At 42.0% G+C, this 26,517-nt stretch overlaps 1 protein-coding gene across 3 annotated transcripts in view; it reads left to right on the top strand.

Annotated features, from left to right (window-relative positions):
- The window catches only part of LOC126259765 (protein-cysteine N-palmitoyltransferase Rasp), a 167,608-nt gene that overhangs the window by 57,283 nt on the left and 83,808 nt on the right, over window positions 1-26,517 (top strand). The window contains exon 1 of one of the 3 annotated variants that reach the window (XM_049956768.1): window positions 5,014-5,146. The exons of the other annotated variants lie outside the window; for them this stretch is intronic. Within the exon in view, the coding sequence (XP_049812725.1) occupies window positions 5,114-5,146 (33 nt within the window). The 5' untranslated portion in view covers window positions 5,014-5,113. Of the gene's footprint in view, window positions 1-5,013; window positions 5,147-26,517 lie in introns of those variants that run through there. 3 annotated transcript variants of the gene reach the window in all.

Below are 26,517 nucleotides of genomic sequence, written 5' to 3'. Positions count from 1 at the left end.
TAATGTGATTGAGAAACTGCTGGTAACAAACTTTAAAGAAGTGGTTAGGTCCTAGCTGTTACATCTCAGTATGCAATTTAATATATTAGTGCACAACAATGGAGAATTTGGTGCCTCAGTTTCTTTCTGTGTCCACTCCCATATAGGTGCAGTGTGTTTCACAAAGAATGACATGATTCTGACCACAATAATTATGAAGTGTCGAATGTGCTCCCAAGGAAATGTGTGTTGTTTAGATAGGCATGGCCTAGAGTTCCAGAAAATAACTGCTAGATGTCAGTTGGTGCATCTTCTCAATTTGCAGTCAGTCAGAAGTAAGATGGTATCCTGTCAACACGAGGCCTCTTGTTTGCTGCAGTTTGCAAAGAATGAATCAGTGATTTCAGACAAGCATCTTTTGTCAGTGTTTTAGCGTTGATCCACCTGCACCAAAAAAAATTTGTCATTGGTATTGCCAATTTGAAGAGATGTGAAAGTTGTGCAAAGTTAAGAGTCTAGATTGCCTTTGCCCTTCTGATGATATGGTGGAAAGAGTTTGGCAAACATTTGAGCAGAGTCCATGAAAGCCTATTCGCTGTGCAAGCAGAGAACTGGCAGTGCCTCATACAGCTGTCTGGCTAGTGTTAAGGCATCATTTGGTCTGTAAATGATATGGGTACAGTTAGTGCAAGTACATCGAGCTTGTGATAAAAGGAAACGGCTTGACTTCAGCAATGCTCTGTTAAGAGGACTCGGAAGAAGTTAAATTTTACTGTGGTTAATTTTCAGTGATGAGCAAATTTCATGTTGATGGTAAAGTAAACTGACACAACATGCTCATATGGGGGGACTCCAGAACTCTCATGACGTTATTGAGCAGAGAAGAGACTCACCTAAACTGAATTTTTTTGGTGCCATTTCTTGTGAAAAAGTGTACGTCCCTTCTTTTTAGAGAAAAACACAATGACTGGAATGAGCTATCTTAAAATCCTTCCACATTTTCCAATAAGGTGGAGCTCCACCATCCTGGCACAACAATGTACATCAGTTTCTCAATGACACTGCCTCAATGCTGGATTGGGTGCACGGTACCCAGAAACATTGCCCTGCATTCTTGGCCTCCAAGATTGCCTCACATGACCCCGTGTGATTTTTGTTGTTGTGGGGATATTTGAAGGAGAGTGTGTTCTTCCTCTTTATCTCGTGATGTAGAGGAAGTGGAGAACAAAATAACAACTGCCATAACTTCTGTAAAATCTCACAATTGTGTAAAGTTTGTGATGAGTTGAGCTATTGTGTAGATGTTGGTAATGCTGCTGCTGGTGGACACACAAAGCATTTGCAATAGCATAGCTAAAACTAAGATTTTGCGAATGTTTTGCAATTTATCCCATGTTTATGACATGTTTTTATCAAGAAATTGGAGTTTTGAAATCAGGTTGTTCTTTTTGAAACACCCTGTATTTCTACATTTTTGTTGGTAGTCCTAAAGTACTACTAATATATGGCAAGATCACATAGGGACACTCTCACCGTTTTTTGGTGACCAGTGTGTGACGTCATACTGCTTTGTGACGTTTCAAATGACTTTTACATGTATTGTAGATTCATGTTGATGGTTTGTAATAGAACTGAATTTTGAGATTTACCTTAATTTTGGTGATTTATGTTTTTTAATGTTCCTCAGATTGTTTCAAGGGATCATTTCAGATTTAAAATTATGAAATAAACATTTTCCAAGAAATCTGAACTCAACTTTTAAATTTTACAGCTCAAATTACACACAGTCTCTAGTTTCGTAGATTGTTAACTGGCTTTTATCTGATCTATTTATTTGCTACAAGCTTGTTTTTTATTTTTTAAATAATACTTAATGTGATTGTTCTGCACTATGTGCCTACATGTTAAAAAAAGTTTTTCATACAGAATGTAGAAGCAATATGACACAGACAAATTTATTTGTTTTGCAGTCCCATTGAAAAGTATAAATGAAATAGCCACTGATACAGTAAGATGATTCATACGCTTGAAGATAAATCATGGACTACAATTTCCATACATGTTTGGAGAAGATTAAAAAATTAATGTTTCTGTCATTTGTATCTGTGGCAAAGTTTTCTGTGTGGTTGTTACATTTAATAGAAATGTAAGTGTGAGGAGGTATTTTGAAAATATTCATGTGGCATGTGGCCTTGTATGGAAGTTGAACATGGACAGTAAACAGAACACACAGCAAGAGAATGGAATATTTTAAAGTGTGGTGCTACAGAAGAAAGCTGAACAATGGAAAAGAGCAAAACTTGACTAAAAGGACACATCTTGGAGCATCAAGGAATTACCAGTTTGGTAATGGAGGGAAGTGGAGTAATGATTGCCCTTCTGTAGTATTTTAACTAAAGTTACATATGCCGCAGATCATTCTAAATGGCAAGTACCTCAGGGACCCCAACCTTTGTTTGCTGGGTCTGGGCTGCATGAACCTGGTTGTCGTGGGTTGAGGCTGGTAGTCTCCACCAGTCCTCTGTAACCGTTAAGTTCTGTGCATGCTTCACTGAGCACCTATGTGTGTTGGAGGAAATGGCTGTCTTTGCTAAACCAGTCAGAGTGCGAGGATGGTATAACTCTCAAAAAGGAAAGGGGCTAAAGAAACAGCAATAGGATGAAAAAAGTTTCTAGCAAGCAACTTTTGGGGAACATGCCGCATGTCAGTTGAATAAGTCTTGATAAGACAAGTGGGGCTCTGCTTGTGCTGATGGCACCATCGAAATTACCCCTATCAACTCCCAGCAGAACAGGTATGCCACTGATGGCTATCAATGCCCATCCTTAAAAGATGGCTTGTGTAGCCAGCCATCTTGACAAAGGGATTATTCAGAGTAACTCCATTTATAACAACAGAACACTTGCTGCTTGACAGAATGTGTTTTTAATAGTTAAAAAGAAAGGTGGCTGCCTTGGGAAAGTTTAACATTTCTGCATTCAAAGGGGTTTTACAGGCATTTAGTGGTACTTTATAAAGTGATTGGAAATGGAGTGCTATTGGTTGAAACGTATAGACAACTGATGCAACTCCAAGCAGCTGAATGCCTTGGGGGGAATATGACTCTGAAACAGAGCTCCACAGCACCTTGGACTCCAGTGGAGCTGTTCGGTCTTGCAGGGATGTTATAGATTTCCTCACTGAGGAACTGAAAGGTGAGTAGTCCCAACAAGGTGTCACTGACATGCAAAATATAATGAAACAGATGGTGAACTGGTTAAATCGGTTTCCGTTGTTCTGAAATTCAGTAGCATAACATTTCCATAGCATATAAAATCAGGTTCTATTTGCTGAAACATGAGGCCTTACATCCCCAACCCAGTGTGTTGTTTTGAAGGTCATCACTTTGGATGCACCAGTCTAGGATATAACAGGAGAAGCCACTCGTGGCAAAGGTGGTAATGCTGCCTGTGATGGAATTGTTTGTTAATTTCCTCTGAAGTGTGTTAATTGCTATGTGATCACACTGTCTGGAATAGACTACTGTGTCTGCCTTGAACAAAGGAAGGTACAGAAGCTATAAACGACAAAGCATACCTCATATGGTGATGTCAAAAATAGCTGAAAGGCTATTTAGCCTCCCACTTTAATTACTTACTTCGCTTTAGCTCTTATAAAGCTTATTCTGGAAGCAAATGGAGGTTGTTGGTGTCAACAATACTAACTATATTCGTTGCAGTTGTAAAAGATGGTGTTGTAATAAAGCCTAGAGCTCCTCCCAGAACATAAGAAAAGGCCAGATTTACAGATGTTGTATAGCTTCTGACACCTCTGCAAGCACACACCAGTAGCCAGGCCAGAACTGCCACTACCACTGCAACTAACATTGTCTCAATGAAGTCTTCACTGGCAACTGATTCAATTGGGATGTGACAGCCACAGAAGAAAATGAGTTGTAAACTATCAGACCATTTAGTTGTTACATGTAACAGTTTTAATAATTCGCACCAAGTGAAGTGGTGCAGTGGTTAGGACACTGGACTCGCATTTGGCTGGACGAGGGCAAAAATCCATGTCAAGCCACCCAGATTTAGGGTTTCTGTGATTTTCCTAAATCACTCCAGAAAATGCCAGGATGGTTCCTTTCAAAGGACATGGCTGATTTCCTTGTCCATCTTTTACACAGTCCGAACTGTACTCTGTCCCTAATGGCCTTTATGTTGACGGGACATTAATCCCACCTTTCCATCCTTTTTTAATGATTCGCCTATGGAGAGAATGGAATTCGAAGTCTGCCTGAGGCAACAATCTAGCCTCTGGAGTAAGCCTCCAACCATTGTAGGATCCCCATCCTGATGGAGATAAAGGGTGAAAGAAATTCCTCACTAATACCTGGCTTCTGTACTGTAATGGAACATGAATGGGTTCACGACACATGTGAAGGAACTGAAACCCATTGTGCAGGAATGTCTCCATTGCTTATGTTTACAAAAAACATGTTTTAAACTTCCTGACTCGCGTGTGCTTTTGGGCTATATTCTCTGCCACAAGGATGACCTGATTGGGGAATTAGTTAAAAGAGGGGGCAGGTGTTTCAGTTCATCAATAACACATCACTCCTGTCCCATATCCCTGGCTCCTGCAATGCAAACAGCTGCAGTTGACTTTCCTGTGGGTCTAAGGATCACTATATGCTCTCTGTATTTACCAGCACAAGTGACAGATTCTGAGGTTTTCACAGATCATATAGACCAACTCTACTGACATTTTTTCTGTCCATAACATATTACGGGGCTCAAACTCTACTTTCCCCACAGCCAGAGTTTTGGAGACCTTCTTGATGTCTCATGGGCTTTGCACCTTAGCACAGCCAATCTATTATTTCAATCTGCTGCTTGACCATCTGCAGTTGCAGTCCTTTCTTTCTGCTCTGCAGGCCTCACACTTCCTGCTCTGTGGGAAGTTGCTACTGACCTTCGTTCCAGCGACTACTTCCCACTGTGGATTTACCTACTAGGTGGAGCAATCCTTGAAAAGAGCTGCCAAGTTGTCTGATCAATAAGAGCTACCTGGACGCTTGCAGTCAGCTGGCTATGTTTGAATGCTCTGGCAACGTCAAGGAAGGGGTGGATCATATCACACTTGTGATCCACCATGCCTCCAGCAGACCTCATGTCATCTTATAAGGTAGGCTGTTCCTTGGTAGATTGATGAATGTTGCTCTGCACTCTGGATTAGGTGTGCGGTTCTGTGACAGTTCAGGTACCACAGCAGCTGGAAATGTCACACCTTTTGAATTGTGAGAGGCAAAACTTGATGAATAATCACAGAGAAGAAGAAAACTTGATGGCTAACATTTCTGGGCTCCATCAACCACTCCACTTGCCCTGTGAAAGTACAGGAAGCCATCAGGAGGATTTATTGTAAATGCTGTCAGTTACCTGTAGCACTAGTTGTGGTGCATCGTGCATCAAGCATACAAGATCCTCGGCCCCCCATTTCACCAGCATACCATACTGTTGCTCGTCTGGCTATGGAATGTCTTTTACCCAGTTGTTCATGAGTGACAGGGACTTCAGGAATCCACATGAAGCATATTCTGGGAGCTGCATAGTGTGAGGCAAGTGCACACCCTGTGACGAAGCAAGCTGGGATAATTTTAATTTCCCTCTTGTTTTGCCATCTGCCTCTTTAAATTTGTTTTTTTTCAATTTTTACTAAGTACCATTAACGTACACGAATATAATCTGCATTTTCATAACAGAGAAAGGTTGACCTTCAGTTTTAAAGATTATAACAACAGATCTAATTTTGTGCTTAGCTTTGTGTATGTAATTGATTTTCTATTTTATTTTGACCATTCTTAGTTAGTATCTTTTGTTATAGGACAAAATCAGTGATTGTTTCATAACTTAAATTCTAGTGTTGGCATATAAACAAATATAAATTCAATAATAACTATAAACATTTGGAAGACGAAATGCTAGCGATCTTTAAGTATCTATTTAGCTCAATTCAAAAACATGTTAGCAAAACCTGCCCCTCATTAATTCCAAAAATTAACTGTTTTGTCAAAAGTATTGTTTGGGTAAATATATATGTTAATTTCATGATTTAAACAAACAATTCAGCCTAACTCTTGTAGTAGAAGAGACTGCTAAAAAGACGAATTTTTTTGATGTATTCAGTTAATTTAATGAGTTAAGTTTTAATTGTAATTTCTGTAAATTTAACTTTAAACAATCTTTAGTTTCAGTAACTATTATTGCGATGATATATAAGAGCCCTGATTTATGGTTATGAGACATCCAGTCCACAGCCGAGTTTCAGACGAGTAACCTGTGCTGGTTAGAATAACAACAATGCTTCAGATTAACTGTGGAATAAGTGTTAAACAATTAGCCCGAGTGAAAACCAATGACAGTGACTGCTAAAATACATACCTGGTTATTCTTCAAGAACTGTGAACTTCGTGGTTAGATTTTACTGCTTGTAGCAGTATGTGGAGTTTCACCTGCAAACTATTAATGAGGCTTATCACAAGTTAAACAATAGCGCACTGGCCATATAACTGTGTATTATTGGGGGGAGGGGGGGGGGGGTTGTGAACAGTGAAATTAAAATACTATGAAACACAACTGTGCACCTGTCTGCTACATAATTTGTATTAGTCAGTGTCGTAGTCCACAACCCATTTTTTTCGGCCAGTGTAGCAACACAGTACTTGGACACCACGGATAATCAACAAACAAAGAAAATTGAAAGCAGGAGGAACTGCCACACCCCAAATCCACTGTTGAAACTGATTGCCTTCCTGGTTACTGCAAAGACACAGAATACTTACGTTACACAACAAAATTAATGGATCACTTTTTGAAACTCCATAATTGTCTCCCTTTGATTTGATTTGATTTGATTTGATTTGATTGTGACAGGGAAGCTTAAACAGCTTAGTTCTAACCCTCCACTGCCCACACCGAAACAGAGTTTATTGTGTGGTGTCACTCCCTATATATATCTAGTAAAGCCAACCAATGCCCTTAAGAAGTGCAAGGAGTCCCTCTACCAGTTTTTTGTTAGACACAATTTCTTCAGGTCTAGTTATCCCGAAGATTCTGTATCTTTTGCTCTCCAATGCCATGCATTCGAAGATTAGGTGTGATGCAGTTTCTTCACCCTCATCAACGATCCTACTTTTAGGGTCTTCTTCTGTCATACCCATTGTGTGTAGGTGTTTTCTGAAATTCCCATGGCCTGTCATCAGTCCAGTCATGAGTTTGATCTCTTTCCTGTTCAATCCCAGGATTACAGAGCTTCTTTTAAAACATGGGTTGGGCACCATTACCTTACCATGTTTTTGTTTATGGACCTTGGTCCAATATTCTACGTGCTGTTTCTTAAGCCAGTTCCATAGTTATAGTTTGTTCATAGCCTTGGTGATTGTCAGAACAGGTTCTGGTCCAATAAATGGAGTCATTGCCCCCCTCCTGGCCAATCTGTTGGCTTGTTCATTGCCACAGATCCCTGAGAGGCCAGGGACCCACACTAGGTTTACCATATTGCAGCAGGCATTTCCCTAGCCATTGCTAAATATACCTCACTCACTCTGTTAGTGTGTGATTGTGGATATCACGATGAGATCCAGTTTTTACCAGTTTTAAGCCTGTGTGCCTCACCTGGTGCCTTCATCTTGACCCAAAGGTGTAGTGGAGGCATGTCCAGCACCGCTTTCATCCCAGCGGTCGGTGTGCTGCTAATTCCACCTGTTATGGCTAAGCAGGCCAGTCTCTGCACCTTAGCAAGCTCCTTAGCTGCAACCCACTGTTCTACCTCCTTCCACCACACTACAGCCCTGTAGGAAATCATTAGGCTTACCCAGGCAAGTGGGGCTCTGTCTAGGTGGACATTCCTTCCCCTAGCTACTCGTGGGACCACCATGAAAAGAAATACGAATAGTGCGCAAGCACAAGTCTCTAAGAAAGGAAAGTTCAATGCTTTACAGTATGACCCCCACCCGTTCCCTTCCCTGTCGATACCAGGGGAGGAACGGCGGTCTAAATTACGCGGTGAGACGTATTCTCCTCGATTTCTGCTTTGCAGCCGAACAGATGGGGACTCATTTCTGACCACAAAGCCTCAGTTTTTTGTGGAAAATTTGGAGAACAAGTTCAGAGAAGTTGAGGGCCTGTCTAAAATGAGTTCTGCAGCAGTCCTCATACAGACAACATCCCCAACACAGTCACGGGCATTGCTTGCTTGTGACAAGCTTGGTGATGTTTCAGTCTCCATTATGCCTCGTAAGAGCCTCAATATGGTTCAGGGGCTTATTTTTCATCATGACCTGTTGTTGCAGTCTGACAACGAGCTTCGTGCAAATCTGGAATGGTGCGGTGTCCACTTTGTACAACGTGTCTTCAGGGGCCCTAAAGATAGTAGTGTTACCACCGGCACCTTCATCTTGGCTTTCGAGGGAGACACCCTGCCTGGGAAGGTAAAGGTGATGATATATAGATGTGATGTTAAGCCTTACATTCCTCCTCCCATGTGCTGCTTTAAGTGCTGGAGGTTTGGGCATACGTCATCGAGATGTGACGCCAACCCAACCTGTCGGGCTTATGGACGTGCCTCCCACCCCAATGTCCCATGTTTTCCACCCCCTGTTTGTGTCAACTGCTGACAGAAACATTCACCTTGCTCATCAGACTGCGCGGTTTATCAAAAAGAATGGAAGATTATGGAGTATAAGACCTTGGACAGGCTCACTTACACAGAGGCTTCACCCTGTGCGGATTTCATCGATGTTTGCTGCAGCAGCTTCGATGTCGCCGTCCCTGGCGACGAGCCCCCAGGCTCGGCCGCTTTTTGTGGGCCTTCCAGCCCGGCCGTCTATTCCTGCCCCCCCCCGGGTAGTTGGGGGAACACCCTCTTCCGTTGCTCCCTGTTATCAACATTGGGAGTAACAACCCCTCCTCCTTTGGGGACTTAAAGTCCCCACCTCTGCACCGGAGAAGTGACCGCCTCCTCCAGCTCCCCTCGCGCGGAAGGGATCGCATGGTGCCCTCCCTTTAACGGTTACTGCCCCTCCAGATGTCAGCCAGTGGTGGAAAAAGCCACCACTTGAGGGCCGTAGAGCTTCCAGGTCTTCCTCGGTCCATGAGACTGGGTCGGAAAAGCCCACCCAGCCTGATAAACCGAAGGACAAATGGAACCCTACCAAAAAGAAGAAAAAGCGAAAGGAGAAGGACAGAGAGACAGAAAAGGAGTTCACTACAGCACCTGAAGATGATGTGGAGCATCTAGCGTCCACTCAGGAGCTAGATGTTGCTCGACCCACAGTTCCTATGGAGGTTGATCAGGCTACTTCACAATCGGTGGCGGCGAGTGCTTCTAAGGCATAACCTATCTCCCCCCCCCCCCCCCCTCCCCCGCAATGTACTTTCATGTCTTCACAGTTGGATACCATTATCCTTCAATGGAATTGCCATGGTTTTTTCCACCACCTTGCTGAGTTGAAACAGCTTTTGTGCCACTTTGCTGCCACTTGTCTGGCCCTACAGGAAACAACTTGGTTTCCTGTTCGGCGGACCCCCTCCCCCTGTGGCTACCGGGGTTACTATAAGAACCGCATAGAACATGACAGGGTGTCTGGCGGTGTCTGTGTTTATGTTCTTGCCACTGTTCCTAGTGCCCCAGTGCCACTTCACACGGTTCTCAAGGCTGTGGCTGTTAGAATCCGGGCAGGATGAGGTTGTCCCTCTTGCCGACCTAGCTGCCTTGTTTTCCCAGCTCCCCCTGCCATTCCTCCTTTTGGGGGACTTTAATGCCCACCACCCTTTATGGGGTGGGGGCCCAGATCTCAGGCCATGGTAGGAAAGTTGAGGCTCTCTTGGCACAGCAGGACGTTTGCCTCCTTAACACTGGTGCTCCCACATATTTTAGCTTGACTCATGGCACATACTCAGCCATCGACTTCTCTCTTAGTAGCCCAGGTCTTCTACCATACCTCAGTTGGAGGGTCCACAACGACCTCTGTGGTAGCAACCACTTTCCTATCCTGGTTTCTCTTCTTCAATCCCAACCCCCTGACCAGCTGCTACGATGGTCTCTTCGTGGAGCTGATTGGGCAGCCTACACCTCAGCTACTATGGCCATTTCTCCACTTACTGGTGATATTGATTTGGCAGTGGATGAGGTCACTATGCTGCCGAGGCAACTGTCCCCTGTTCTTCAAGTACCCTAAGGAGTAAGTCAGTCCCTTGGTGGACACCAGAGATTGCAAGAGCTATCCGGGACCGCCAGTGAGCCCTGCAACGACACCGGCGTCATCCTTCCCTGGAGAATCTGGTTGCCTTTAAACGGCTGCGGTACTGGGCTCGGCGGTTAATCTGGCGGGCAAACAGAACTGCTGGGAATGATATGTTGCCACCATAGGTTCTCGAACTTCCCCATCTCAGGTGTGGTCGCGGGTCCGGCGCATTTTTGGCTTTCGCCTTCATGCATCTGTCCCTTGCCTTTCTCTTCGGGGTACACTTTGTACTGACCCAATCGCCATCGCCGAACATCTGGCAGAGTACTTCACTCGTATTTCCATGACAGCAGGCTACAGCGCAGGATTCCGTGCCATTAAAGAGCAGGCTGAGCATACGCAGTTGTCGTTTTGCACACACTGTTGAGAACGATACAACGCCCCGATACCTCTCCAGGTCGAGACCGAATTCACAACCAGTTTCTTTGCCATCTCTCGGCACACTGTCAGGGTGAATTACTCACCCTGTTTAATTGCATCTGGGTGGAGGGCATTTTCCCAACTTGTTGGCAGGATAGCGTTACCATCCTGGTGCTGAAACCTTGTGCAGATCCGCTGGTGGTTGATAGCTATCACCCTATCAGCCTTACCAACGTTATGTGCAAACTCCTGGAACGGATAGTGAGTCGGTGGCTCATGTGGATCCTCGAAGCTCGGGGCCCCCTAGCCCAGCAACAGGGGGGCTTCCGTCAGGGCCGCTCAGCGATTGACAATTTAGTCTTGCTAGAGCTGGCTATTCGTACAGCTTTTACTCGGCGAGAACATCTAGTTGCTGTTTCCTTTGATCTTCGGAAGGCGTACGATACCACCTGGCACCATCATATCCTTGCTACGCTGCACGAATGGGGCTTACGGGGTCCACTTCCAATTTTTCTACGGAATTTCTTCTCCCATTGCTCCTTTCATGTTCGAGTTGGCACATATTTTAGCTCTGCTCATATTCAGGAGAATGGTGTCCCGCAGGGCTCGGTTCTCAGTGTTCCCCTATTTTTGGTGGCGATTAATTGTCTTGCAGCTGTGGTGGGCTCATTGGTCTGTTCCTCTCTATATGCCGATGACTTTCGTCTTCGTTACAGTTCCCCAAGCATCAGTGTCGCTAAACGGTGGCTGCAGGGAGTATCCGTAAGGCACATTTCTGGACATCCAACCATGGTTTTCAGTTCTCAGCCTCCAAGACCTGAGTGATGCATTTCTGTCATCGTCGCGTGGTCCACCTCCATCCAGAGCTCTACCTTGCCAATGAACTCCTTTGTATCGAGGAGACGCATCGCTTCCTTGGCTTGCTGTTGGATGCTCAGCTCACTTGGACACCTCATCTTCGCGAGCTTAAACAACGGTGCTGTCGGCACCTCAACATCCTTCACTGCCTCAGCCACACCGTTTGGGCGGCCACACCGTTTGGGCGGCCACACCGTTTGGGCGGCTGCATGAACAACTCTAGTACAGCCCTATAAGGCCTTAGTCCAGTCCCGTCTCGACTATGGGAGTGTGGTGTACGACTCGGTAGCACCTTCAACGTCGCAGATCCTCGACCCGATTCTCCATTGTGGCGTAAGACTAGCGACAGGTGCCTTCTGCACTAGTCTGGTAACTAGCCTTCTTGTAGACGCTGGAATCCCTCCCCTACGATTCTGCCGACAACAGTTGCTTGCGTCATACATCGCCCGCATCCTTGCCTTGCCCAACCACCCAAACTGTAGGCTCCTTTTTGCATCTTCTGCACTCCCCTCCCCACGATGGCGGCCTAGGTCGGGTCTCCCGATCGCAGTCTGCATTCGTTCCCTTCTCTTGTCACTAGAGTCCTTTCCCCTTCCTTCATCCTACCAGCCCTCTTCTTCTACCTCTCCTTGGCCCCTCCCTCGCTTGTGGCTTTGCTTGGATTTGTCCTGCGACTCCAAGTCTTCAGTTCCACCTGCCAGTCTTTGTCAACAATTCATGGCTCTTCTTGCCTCGTTTTGCAATCCAGATGTAGTCTACACCGATGGTTCTGTGGTCGATGGACACACTGGGTTTGCTTTCATACATGGCGACCACATTGAGCAGCATTCCCTGCGTTGTGGGAGCAGTGTTTTCACTGCGGAGCTGGTTTCTATTTATCATGCATTCGCTCACCTTTCCTCCTGCCCTGGGGAGTCGTTTGTCATATGCAGTGACTCCCTGAGTGGATTGCAAGCACTTGACCAGAGTTTTTCTCGGGACCCATTGGCGCGCGGTATTCAAGTTGCTGTTTTTGCTCTCGCCGAGTGTGGTCGTTCAGAGACGTTTGTGTGGACCCCGGGCCACATCGGCATTCCAGGAAACGAACTTGTCGATTGGTTGGCCAAGCAGGCCACCACCTCTCCACCCTGGAGCTTGGTCTCGTTGAAAGAGACCTCCTGTCAGCCCTACATCGGAATGGTCTGTCTTGAACATGCCAAATAAGCTCCGCATGGTAAAGTCGTCCACGGCCATATGGAACTCATCCTTGAGGAGCACGCGTCGGGACTCAGTGTTCTCTGCCGTCTCCAAATTGGACATACGTGGTTGGCCCACAGCTATCTCCTTCGCTGTGAGAATCCGCCCAAGTGTCGCTGTGATGCAGGGCTGACAGTGGTCCATCTTCTGATGGACTGCCCCCTTTTAGCCGCCTTGCGGCAGTCCTTTAATTTACCAGCTGCACTTCCTTTAATTCTAGGTGATGATGCCTCTATAGCTGACTCAGTTTTACATTTTATCTGTGCAGCTGGGTTTTATCACTCGCTCTAGTGTGGGTGCTCTCACGTGATTTCTCCAGCTACACCCACTCCAGCGACTTTTAATTGTGACGTGATTTCCAGCTGGAGGTTCCTCATTTGTAGTTGAGAGGTTGACCTTTTACCTGATCCATCAACCACTGTAGTCTGTTTTACTCTAGTCAAATATTTGCTCTGCTCCTTTTAAGTGTCCTCTATTTTGTATTACTGCCGTGTTCATTTTAGCTCTGTACCCCTTGGTGTTCCCTACCTCTGGGTGCAGAGGTTACGCTTTTACTGTATAGGTCATTTACAAGTATGTCTGTTTGGAACTGGGGACTGATGACCTCGATGTTTAGCCCCCATCAAACCCCAATACCAACCAACCAACCTGTAGGAAATCCTAGGTCTAACCACAGTGGTGTATATCCAGTGCATACCTCTGGGGCTTAGGCCCTAGTTTTTACCACAAGCCCTTCTGGTACTCACTAGAGTACTTTTTGCCTTGGAGCATACGCTCTTAATGTGAGGGGTCCATGTTAGTTTCTCATCTAAAGTTACCCCTAGATATTTCACTATCACCTTCACAGGTAGAGTTTCATCAAAGAGCTTTAGATTCCAACTTGAGTGATGGATATGCCTCTTCGTAAATGGCACCATAACAGTCTTCTTGGAATTAACCCTCAGATGCTGTTTAATGCACCAATCTTGCACAATGTCCAATCCCCCTTGTGACATATTTCGAACTCTGTCAGTAAATTTGCCAGGTATTACTATGAGAAGGTCATCTGCGTATCCTTGGCAGAAGCATTGTCTGGAATTTAGTTCCTCAATGAGTTCATTCACCACTAGATTTCACAATAAAGGGGATAGAGCTCCTCCTTGTGGGCAACCTCTTGTGGTCTTAATTACCTTCTTTTCATTCATCATGGTAGCCTCTACCTTCCTTCCATTAAGCATGGCCCTGATACAGCTACATATAGTGGTCCCTAGGTCATGCACATCTGCTGCCCTTACGATGGAATCAGAGATTGTGTTAGTGAAGGCCCCCTCGATATCCAGGAAGATTCAGAGGACTATTTCTTGGAAGTGAAGTGCTTTCTCCACCCCCCAACAAGTTGATGGAGAGCTGTCTCACGATTTACCTGGTTGATATGTGTGTTGGTCTGAATAAGCCTCCTCTCCCCAATGTATACATTAACCAGGTTTTCCAGTGTTTTGAGAGAGGAGGAGGACAGACTGATTGGCCTCAAATCCTTGGTCTTGGTACAACAAATTCACCCTGGCTTTGGAATGAAGACAACCTTCACTGCCCTCCAAGCATTGGGAATGATTCCTACTGCTAGGCTAACCCTGAATAACCTGCATGGGACTCTTACCAGATTCTCTCCTGCCTGTTGCAGGAGAGCTCGAAAGATTCCATCTGGGCCAGGTGACTTGAATGGTTGGAATGTTCCCACTGCCCATTGGATTTTATTGAAGTCCACACATTTCTTGGCCAATTCCCAGTCCTCTCTTTGAGAGCCTAAGAACCATTGTCTCTCCGGGATCACATTCTGGTCTGAGCTGTCCGGCAGAGCATAGTGAGGAAAGTGAGTTTTGAGTAGCAGTTCCAGCGTCTCATGTGCTTTCTTTGTGTATTCCCCATCCTCCTTCCTCAACGTACCTCCTGGATTGGTTGGCACTGTAGTGAGGATTCTGTGAAGTCTGGCTTGAGCAGCCGTGCTCTCCACTTCCTCACAGAATACCTTCCAGGATGCCTTCTTTGCTTGTCTGATTGCAAGGTTGTAGTTGACGAAGGCCTGACGATATTTTGCCCATTGTCCTTTACGTCTCTCGAGGTTAAACAGTCCTTGTACCCGTTTTCTTTGCATTTCCAAGTTGTTATTCCACCAAGGCACACTCCTGTTTTGGCACTTCTTGGTGATTGTGTAGTTGTCCTGATATGAGGTCACTATCGTAGAGGTATCATAGAGGGAATTGGGTAAGGACTGGGAGTGGATAGGGAAGATGGGACGGTGTGGGACACTCTTAGTCTGATCCATCAGCCGAGACCTTTCCGGCAGTAGGTCCTCTATCTTCGTCATAGCCCTCAGCTTCACACGGATACGCAAGTCTCTCCACCCGCATAGACAGTGCTTTGTCAAGGTGGTGTCCTCCATAGTGATGTAGAAGTTTGAAATTATGCTCAAAGCTGCCCACAAACTTAAGTAGCGTGTCATCCTGTGATGTAATCTTCAGGTGTGGGAACACTTCCGAGAGCAAGGTGTTGGCACATGCGAAAAAAAGGCCCCACAACTAGGATGTTCATGTGAGCTGTAAGGTGGGTTAAGGACATCACATTGCCACAAAATTTTACCATAATTCTGCCCAACTCCACCATGGACACGTCACTTGATGGGAAGATCGCTACACCCCACATTGCACCCCATCTTTGGCACCTCTGCTTTAGAGGTTACAAATGTGGCATCCAGAACTGGAATCACTTGGTTTTCTTATTGGTGGCTGAGGAAACCGTTACCGAAACAACGTTGCTCGGAATCGACACAAAAGGGCCTCATTGATAGCGAAAAGGGTGCTAATGAAACTACCCGTCTCCTTGGGGTACAGATTCCCACATATTTCGTGGTTAAAAATAACAGTTCACAGTGTGAGGAGCAACGGGATGACGGCAACATTCGACACTGCTGCCATGCCCAGGGTGTTTCAAAGTTACTCTCAGGACATGGTGAGGCTGTAACCCCATTGAACATGATCACACCGCTTTGGAGTGTAGTGCAGTACAATTTCTACTCTGGTATACAGCGTGCAATCGCTAGGGACTGTTCAGAACCATGCAATGAAATTTAAATGTGGACCAAAGCCTCAAAAGGTGTTTATGCTTTTTCAACTCTCCTGTTTTGAGCCCTCCTATGCCGTGATAACAGGGAGTGCAGTATTGATATGTGCGTGAATAAAATGACGAAGGGTACCTCTAAGATACCCCAGTTCAGCAACACCCTCGGTGTCACCCACACACATTTGTTGTCCATTTTAAAAATGTGCCTGTCAGAAACTTTGACATAAATTGAGTCTCAAGCTGCTCTAGCACCTTACGACTAGGCAAATCCTCAACATCCCTCAGTTTGGGTTTGCGTGCCTTCAGCTGCTAGAGCAGCAGCAATGCTCACTTGGCATCGGAGTTGGTGACAGGTATATTTTTAATGTGCTCCTGTCCATTTCATTAACAATTTCAGTTCCTTTTTATACTCTGAGTTATTTACTGAGTGCACTGAAAACACTCTTTTCATTTCTATAAAATTAGTGCACCTTTCATACTTCATCGTAAACATGACAGAGCATTGGGTAAGTTATTCTCTTGCCCTATCTAATTTTTTGATATATTCCTGTAAGAATAAGGCCCATCAAACCAATCTGTTACATAACTATTTACTAGCCATCAGGAGCTTCAATTCACAGTGATGTCAGTAAACAACTACTTAAGTATTTAAACTTCTAAACAGATGATACTACAGTTAAGTTTTCCTTTTCTGTTGCAAAATAATTTCATTCACCTGCAGTAACCTGAAGACTAGCAAATAAGAGGGTTGTATGGTGTTTCTCACCATGTTCAAAGTAGTCTTGGAACACTTGGAAATAAAGATCCATATCCTGAAGCACCTAAAGCAACAAAAAACTCTGTTCAGATCAGGGTGTCCTAAAACATGTCATCTAACTAACTTTCATTTGGTTGGTTCTCATCCTTCCTGTTAGTCCATGAATAATGTGGTTTTAATTTTAACAATGAATTTAGATTAACACAGTTCATTACTTTACTCGGAGTCTATCTCATATCACACACGATCAATCTGAGAAAATTTCAGTTTTCTTATTCTTGGGTGGAAGTCAATTTTTTGTAGCCTTGATCTTTTTCAGATCTGGCCTGTTACCTTGTTGGCTTACTAAATGCCCTAAGAATTTTATCTCACTAGACCCAAAATGTACTTCAGAAAACTTTAGTCACTTTGCTCTGCAACAATTCTTCTAAAAGTACTGTGTGTTCTGCCACTAGTACAGTATCCACAAATATCAACTTCTCTCCCAATGCCGGATGAAGGGCTCGTATGAATTCAGCAACAAAAAACTTAAATCCATAGCATCTGTCACCAAAAGGGAAATCTGTATACTTTCTTGATTCTGTTGCTTGAGGAACTTGCTAATAGTTCGATCAATTGTACTTAAATATTGTACATAATGAAATTTAGTAAACATTTCTTCCATAGGAAGCAGCGGATCTTGCTCAATCTTAGTTATCCTATTCAAGGTTTATTGTGCAGCATAATCTCATGTCATCATTCAGTTTCTCTACAGCTACTATGGGATTATTATAAGAGCTGTGAGACCTCTCAATAACTCCCCAAATAACAGTTAGTTTTGTTTCACTCCTAATTGCCTCACGAATACTTCAAGCAATGGTATAAGACAGATTGAAAACAGTACGTGAGGTTTTATCTTTAGTTTACATACACATCCCTCAGGTGCTCCTGGTTTCATCAAAAGCTCGTTCATTCGTCTTTAGAACAATTGCTAGCTGATCTGTGTCCTCTTTAGTTTAACTAGATGATTTGTTACACTTATCATTAACTCGATAGTCCCATTTCTTTCTCTGTTTACCTTTATGTCCCTCTCTTGTTTAATTGTCAGCTCTTAATTCTGCTACCTCTTCTACGTTCATCTTCCAGCTACTTATATACGCTTTTGGTTAGGCTATTTATTCAACTTAACCAATAATTGTCCATTTTGAATATTTATAAGCATCTGTCCTTCAGGCGAATCTAACAACGCACTTTGAGTAACCATTCATTCCATTGCTAACACACAGGCAAACTAATATCAGCTACAATCAACATGGGCTGTAGTAGTGTGACATCTGAAATTGTAAACATCAATAAAAACTTCCTCTTTTTACTTTCTGCCAACCCCTGACTACCTGTGTCTAATACAATGATTAGACACTTTCAAGTAATTGTAAAAAAAATGTTTCCATTGAGATAATGTATTATATGATCATATGTATGCCAACAGCAACTCCAAGCTTTTTTGTTACAGTGGTCTGCAGCAACAGGCCTGCTAGACCAGTGGAGAAGGCATTTTGTCAGATTAAATTGTGGGATAGAAAGTTTGCAACCACACATCAATGAAAAACTGTTTCCTCAAACGTTTCTCGCCATGTTTAATGACTTAGAGCAACTGAATCCAATACGATTTCATTTGAAGGCATTTTCTGAGCACTCTTCAAATAATTGGCTTTCAAATTCCTAGCTAGCAGTTGGCACGAGACGTCGACTTTTGTGGACTTGTGTGGAACATTTCCCTTATCTGTTCAGTTATTTAGATATTGATTTCTACCTTCTGCCTTTGTCTTGACAGAGACTTCCTGTTTTCTTCAATTTTATTCCTTCTCGTAAATGAGGTCCAGAATTTCCGACACGCTGCAGTGGTGGACTTGTCTTACAGAACTCCATCAAGCAAACTGCTTTCATCATTGTTCTAGCAGCCATGTATATGTAAGCCACTGCAGGAAAAAAACCAGCCTTAGTTGCTGTTTTCATACACATAACCATAAAGTAACTTGCCTAAATACAAACATTTGTAGTGACTTGAATGTGTGTGCATAATTTTGAAAAACGCTGTATATCCTTGAACGATAAATGTTGATATTTTTGCTATCTGGTTCCTCCGTTTCCACATATAATTTCTCATTCAAATGCTACTGATCTAGATACCTCAAAAATAACCGTTATAATTTTGTGATGAACTTAGCTTCAGAATAGCTTGGTTATTATAAGTAACATCTTGAATCATTAGCCTCGCTTGAATTCACCCTTGATAAAGTGTGCCTGGTGCCTGTCACCTCTGCTACTGGTGTGATAGTCTTTGTGATTACAATTATTATTATGGTTATTACTATTATTATGGTCATTATTATTGTTATTGTTATTATTATTGTTTCTTTCTTTTCTCAGACGCTATGTCTGGTCAAAAATGGAAAGTGACGCGGACCTTGATCAAGCGTGACTTCCTTTTAGCTGTACGGTATATGTTATATTGCATTTAGGAACTTTCGGGTAATTGAACGTGTATCAATAATTATGGATTTCTGTAGTTGTATATATAAGTTTGGATGTAGCTGTATTGCATTGATGTACTGGTGGATATTGTGTGGTATGACTCCTGTAGTTGATAGTATAATTGGTATAATGTCAACTTTATCCTGATGCCACATGTCCTTGACTTCCTCAGTCAGTTGGATGTATTTTTCAATTTTTTCTCCTGTTTTCTTTTGTATATTTGTTGTATTGGGTATGGATATTTTGATTAGTTGTGTTAATTTCTTCTTTTTATTGGTGAGTATGATGTCAGGTTTGCTATGTGGTGTTGTTTTATTTGTTATAATGGTTCTGTTCCAGTATAATTTGTATTCATCATTCTCCAGTACATTTTGTGGTGCATACTTGTACGTGGGAACGTGTTGTTTTATAAGTTTATGTTGTAAGGCAAGCTGTTGATGTATTATTTTTGCTACATTGTCATGTCTTCTGGGGTATTCTGTATTTGCTAGTATTGTACATCCGCTTGTGATGTGATCTACTGTTTCTATTTGTTGTTTGCAAAGTCTGCATTTATCTGTTGTGATATTGGGATCTTTAATAATATGCTTGCTGTAATATCTGGTGTTTATTGTTTGATCCTGTATTGCAATCATGAATCCTTCCGTCTCACTGTATATATTGCCTTTTCTTAGCCATGTGTTGGATGCGTCTTGATCGATGTGTGGCTGTGTTAGATGATACGGGTGCTTGCCATGTAGTGTTTTCTTTTTCCAATTTACTTTCTTCGTATCTGTTGATGTTATGTGATCTAAAGGGTTGTAGAGGTGGTTGTAGTGGTGTAGCCGATGTATTTATATGAGTGATTGCTTTGTGTATTTTGCTAGTTTCTGCTCATTCTATAAAGAATTTTCTTAAATTTTCTACCTGTCCATAATGTAGGTTTTTTATATCGATAAATCCCCTTCCTCCTTCCTTTCTGCTTAATGTGAATCTTTCTGTTGCTGAATGTATGTGATGTATTCTATATTTGTGGCATTGTGATCGTGTAAGTGTATTGAGTGCTTCTAGGTCAGTGTTACTCCATTTCAATACTCCAAATGAGTAGGTCAATATTGGTATAGCATAAGTATTTATAGCTTTTGTCTTGTTTCTTGCTGTCAATTCTGTTTTCAGTATTTTTGTTAGTCTTTGTCTATATTTTTCTTTTAGTTCTTCTTTAATATTTGTATTATCTATTCCTATTTTTTGTCTGTATCCTAGATATTTATAGGCATCTGTTTTTTCCATCGCTTCTATACAGTCGCTGTGGTTATCCAGTATGTAATCTTCTTGTTTAGTGTGTTTTCCCTTGACTATGCTATTTTTCTTACATTTGTCTGTTCCAAAAGCCATATTTATATCATTGCTGAATACTTCTGTTATCTTTAGTAATTGGTTGAGTTGTTGACTTGTTGCTGCCAGTATAGCATGTATAGCTGCCATGTATAGCAAATGTGTGATTTTGTGTGGGTATGTTTCAGTAATATTGTATCCATAATTTGTATTATTTAGCATGTTGGATATTGGTTCAGAGCAAGGCAGAACCAGAAAGGACTTAATGAGTCTCTTTGGTATATTCCACGCTTAATCTGTATTGGCTGTGATGTGATATTATTTGAATTTGTTTGAATATTAAGTGTGGTTTTCCAATTTCTCATTACTATGTTTAGGAACTGTATCAGTTTCGGATCTACTTTGTATATTTCCAATATTTGTAGTAACCATGAGTGGGGTACACTATCAAAAGCTTTTTGGTAATCAATGTATGCGTAGTGTAGCGACCTTTGTTTAGTTTTAGCTTGATATGTCACCTCTGCATTTATTATCAGTTGCTCTTTACATCCTCGTGCTCCTTTGCAGCAGCCTGTTTGTTCTTCATTTATAATTTTGTTCTGTGTTGTATGTGTCAATAATTTCTGTGTAATGACTGAAGTTAATGTTTTGTATATTGTTGGTAGGCATGTTATGGGGCGATATTTAGCTGAGTTTGCTGTGTCTGCTTGATCTTTAGGTTTCAGATAAGTTATTCCATGTGTAAGTGTATCAGGGAATGTGTATGGGTCTGCAATGTAACTGTTAAATAATTTAGTTAGATGTGAATGTGTTGAGGTGAACTTCTTTAGCCAGAAATTTGCTATTTTATCTTTTCCAGGGGCTTTCCAATTGTGAGTAGAATTAATTGCTTGGGTGACTTCATGTTGCAAAATTATCACTTCAGGCATTTGTGGTATCATCTCGTATGCGTGTGTTTCTGCTTGTATCCCCACCGTGCATGCCTGTTATGTTGTACCGGGTTTGACCATATGTTGCTCCAGAAGTGTTCCATGTCTGTTGTGTTTGGTGGATTGTCTATTTTAATGTGTGTGTTATCTATTGTCTGGTAAAATTTCTTTTGGTTTGTGTTGAATGTTTGGTTTTGTTTCCTTCTATTTTCACTGTTTTTGTATCTTCAAAGTCGATTGGCCAAAGCTTGTAATCTCTGCTTCTTTTCATCTAATTGCTCTATTGCTTCTTGTTGTGAGATTTTACCTAACCTTTTTCGTTCTTCTTCTGACATTTCATTTCTTATAAATTGTGTTAGCTGTCCAATGTCTTTTCTCAGTTTTTCTATTCTGATCTGTAGCCTGTGTTGCCATGCTGGTTTTGTGGGTTTCTTCTGTGTGTTGGTTGGTTCTGATCTCTGCCTAGTGTGCATATTTAGTTTAGTGAGTGCTCCTATATAAAGCAGTAGTTGTAACTCTTCCATAGTTGTGTTTTCATTTATTTTGTTGTGTATGATTGTGTTGATAGTTTTTATTGTTGTTTCGACTTGTGGGTTATTTGGCGGTCTATGCAAGAATGGTCTAATATCTGTATTGGTGTCTTTGTATTCTATATATGTCAGCTGAAATTTTTCTTGTATATTTAACATGTGTGTCACTTCGTGTTCTATTTGTGCTTGTTCTGGTGGCTGTCTTAAGATTTCGTTTTCCTCTGATTGTTTAATTGATGCGTGTTGTTCTTTGTTTGTTTGCTCTGGGATGTTTGAGTCAATTACTATATTTTCTTCTTCTTCTGATTGCACATTATTTTGTTCCAGTATTTGTTGTACTTGTTGTTTGATGTTTTCTAATTCTGACTGGGGTATCCTGTTATTTTTGATTATTACATGGATCTGATCAGCTAGTCGTTGTTCTGTTAAAAATTTTAATTCTGGGTATCTGGTAATAAATGTTGTGTATACTTGTGATCTGTATCCAGTTGTGTTGTTTCCTAGGTTTGTTGCTTGGTAATAACAGAACATGAGGTGTCGATTAACTTCATCTGACCATTTCATCGTCTGTCTTTGTTTTCCTTCTAGGGTGGTTGCAGGAAGCATATCCTGCAAAACACCTCTATTTGGATTTAAATCATTTTCCAGTTGGCTAGCTGTGTCGTTATCATTGTGGGCGGGCATACGGTTCAAGCGTCGTCCCCGACCATGACGGCGCTTGTCCGAGGCTTCTTTAGTTCTGTCCTGAACCAACTAATCACACTAAAAGAGGGGTTAGCCCTGTTAGTGGTTTGTTCTTTTCGTCGCCCTTTACGACTGGCAGAACATACCGGAGGCCTATTCTTTTCCCGGGCCTCCACAGGGTTTATTATTGTTATTATTATTATTATTATTATTATTATGGTGCTTGTATCATACACATCAATTCATTCTTCTATTTCTATGTTTCCAATAGTTAAAAATTCTGATACCCTTTTTGTTTAATCTGTATCTTCCCTTCGAAGTACTTTTTCCATTACTCAGTGTATTCCCAATTATGCAATCTTGTTTCAGTTTTATCATTAGCCTTATTCAAATAATCTGTAACGGAGGTTGAGCTTGTGTCCACCTCACAGCCACTAAGCATTCTGTAACTCTGTTGGGTAAGTAGGGTTATTAATACTTTGATAAGGTGTAGTTGATTCCCAGATTCAAGTTTGATTAAGGCAGTGCTCCATAAAATTTCTATAGCCACACCAATTGTTGTTATACCTTTGTGGGCCAAATAATGCAAGCTCCAATCTTCTTTGAGTGTTTCCAGCCGAGTACTTGGCCTTCACTGCTAAAGTGAAATCTTAAACAGTGGTAAAGCTAATTAAATTTGATGTATCACACTGCAAAGGATCTTCTAAGTGATTGAAAATAAATCTAACACTTTTATTACTATCCTGTGACGAAGGCAGTGCCACTTGAATAGGTAAAGGGTACTGCCAAACACCGTATGGTGGCTTGCGGAGTATCTCTGTAGATATAGATGTAGACTTCAAGAAAATAACTGGATGAACAGGATCTCTTTGATTTGAAAGATGACAAGTGATTCTCACTGGTTTATATTCTTAACTTTAACTCTTGTATTAAATCCCATCTACTATTCTCAGACCAATTCACGTGATCACAATTAATATTAGTGTTGAGTGGTATGTGGACCTTTGATGAATTATATCCACCATTGTCATGAGAATAGCTTTATACTCCACTACATGGAGTTGTAAGTTACATAACTTCAACACTCAAACTCTGCTCACATTCCAAATTACTTTTTCTTCCTGAAAACTCACTTCTGCGAAACAAACATTTTAACTTCATTATCACATCTACCCATCATTGGGGTTTTATCTATTTGACACTTATATCCTTAATCTGGGTTATAATTTGTCTTATTTTGTCCTATTTGATCATTTATATCTTACAATGAAAGACTGATAGACACTTCCTGAGGTTCAGCAACACTTTGGGTTGTGAACAAAACCTTGCTAATTTTAATGTATTTTAAACTACTGCAACTCTTAAATGGTTTTGGTGTTATAGCAGAGGCATTACCTTTACTGAAAAGCCTGCACTTGCTAGTTTGAAACTATGTACAAAACTTTCGTGTTTTAACTAATATATGTTTCCAAAAAAGTTACAATTATACCATTGTTTTTGGAAAGAGGAAAAATTGGTCGAGGCACTTAATTTTTCAGAAGATAACTACATTTTTTTTACCCAGAAATTTTAACAATGATGTATACTGCTTGTTTGATGTACAGTAACCTCCTTTGGCTTTATTTTAAGATGCAATTTTGATCTCTGTATGATAAATTTTAAAACATGCCACTTGTGTCTCTTTGCCACACTTTCCAGTGAGTGTTTTGCCTCCCAGAGAACACACTACACAGTGTTTTTGTTTCTGTTTCTTCCCTATTTGGGTCTCAATCTTTTCCACGATATTGCTTTCAGTTAATAGTCTGGAGAGTCCTGATGTACCAGGTCATGGTTAGAGGTCTCTGCTTTCTGCAAGATCCGCACAGATATTTGTCATAAACTGTGATGTTGTTAAGGCATTTTCCAGTTACGTTGTTGTACAACATATAGGGATTTACCATCACCATTAGTATTATGTGGATTGCCAGCTTTCTCCACCACTTCACAGTTCAATGCTCAAATGCCCCACATGACAGTCGCTGGTGTGATAAGTCAGCATCCAACTTGTTATTATAGTCCAGTACACAGGCTCGCTTTGACTTCTCAATGAAGGTCGCCATTTCAGCAGGTGCCTTGTACCTTTCATGTGCCTTGTACTTATCATGTGCTCATTTCTTATTTCCTTGCAACAGAATGCTAAGATATTTCCTTTAAGCCTGATAATTAGTTCACATCACTGAAGTTTTGGATATTTTATAGTACGAGGTAACCCCTGTCTAGACTGTCTATTAGTTCTCACAAGAGCAGTTTATGCAGCTTCCATTTCCGAAGCAAGGACTATACTGGTGTATAATCTGTCTGTAAGCGAAACGTAACCTTTTCCTGATACATTCGCAAGTAATGCCTCACCGCGTAAACAGAAAAATTCCGAACATAACCTGTGTCTGGCATGATAACTTATACACTTTTATCTCATATTTATTTGGCTTCTGTGGCATGTACTGCTTGAAATATACATTTCAGGCTTCACCTATTGTAATATTTTGAGATGTTGTATATGCTTGCAGAAAATTAGCAGATGCTGTATCCAGGAAGGGTCTGACCTTGTGTAGTGGGTCTCTTTTTTTTCTTAGCTGCTGAATTCTCATTGATGTGAAAGATTCTGAAAATAGAAAGAAACCAGCCAGGCCTGAAGATGTTTAGACAGAAATTACACGACACAACAGGACTCTTGGCCCAGTGCTCTTGTATATGGGGTCTCACACTTGCAAATATATGAATTAAAATTGCCAGAAACTTTCTTATTTCTATGAGAGTAACTCCTTCCCCCTTTGACAGTGAGGAGGTAGGTGAAAGAGAATTTGTGCTTTGTAATTTCCTTTTGCTTTGTTGTGGATACAGATTAGCTTGCTGCTTTCACTGTATGACTAGAAGTGTGCTGTTGTGGTCTAAACTGATAAGGTTACACTTTCCAGATTTTCCTGAGAATGGATAGATATCTGGTGCATGATCAGTAGTCATCCATCTGTCCTCAGAATTGGTATTGGGTAAATTTCTCAGCCTCATGGTTGTCCATGGTCTTTCATGCTCTTCAAGCATAGTATCAACATGAATAATGGCAATACTTGTTTTTGAAGAAGTAGGACTCCTCTCCTTGTCTGAATCTATCATAAAAGTAGTATTTGCAAATAGTCACTTCCTGTAGTTAATATGTATTGAAATCTCTTTAATCTGTGTATTTTGTTATCTGTATGTATTACCTCCCCCCATGAACTATGGACCTTGCCGTTGGTGGGGAGGCTTGCGTGCCTCAGCGATACAGATGGCCGTACCGTAGGTGCAACCACAACGGAGGGGTATCTGTTAGGAGGCCAGACAAACATGTGGTTCCTGAAGAGGGGCAACAGCCTTCTCAGTAGTTGCAGGGGCAACAGTCTGGATGATTGACTGATCTGGCCTTGTAACATTAACCAAAACGGCCTTGCTGTGCTGGTACTGCGAACGGCTGAAAGCAAGGGGAAACTACAGCCGTAATTTTTCCCGAGGACATGCAGCTTTACTGTATGATTAAATGATGATGGCGTCCTCTTGGGTAAAATATTCCGGAGGTAAAATAGTCCCCCATTCGGATCTCCGGGAGGGGACTACTCGAGAGGACGTCGTTATCAGGAGAAAGAAAACTGGCGTTCTACGGATCGGAGCGTGGAATGTCAGATCCCTTAATCGGACAGGTAGGTTAGAAAATTTAAAAAGGGAAATGGATAGGTTAAAGTTAGATATAGTGGGAATTAGTGAAGTTCGGTGGCAGGAGGAACAAGACTTTTGGTCAGGTGATTACAGGGTTATAATACAAAATCAAATAGAGGTAATGCCGGAGTAGGTTTAATAATGAATAAAAAAAATAGGAGCGCGGGTTAGCTAATACAAACAGCATAGTGAACGCATTATTGTGGCCAAGATAGACACAAAGCCCATGCCTACTACAGTAGTACAAG

Source organism: Schistocerca nitens, chromosome 5 (genome assembly GCF_023898315.1).
Source record: "Schistocerca nitens isolate TAMUIC-IGC-003100 chromosome 5, iqSchNite1.1, whole genome shotgun sequence".
Classification (NCBI taxonomy): Eukaryota; Metazoa; Arthropoda; class Insecta; order Orthoptera; family Acrididae; genus Schistocerca; species Schistocerca nitens.
The sequence above is the reverse complement of the archived record's forward strand: the minus strand, read 5'-3'. Positions and strand labels throughout refer to the sequence as shown.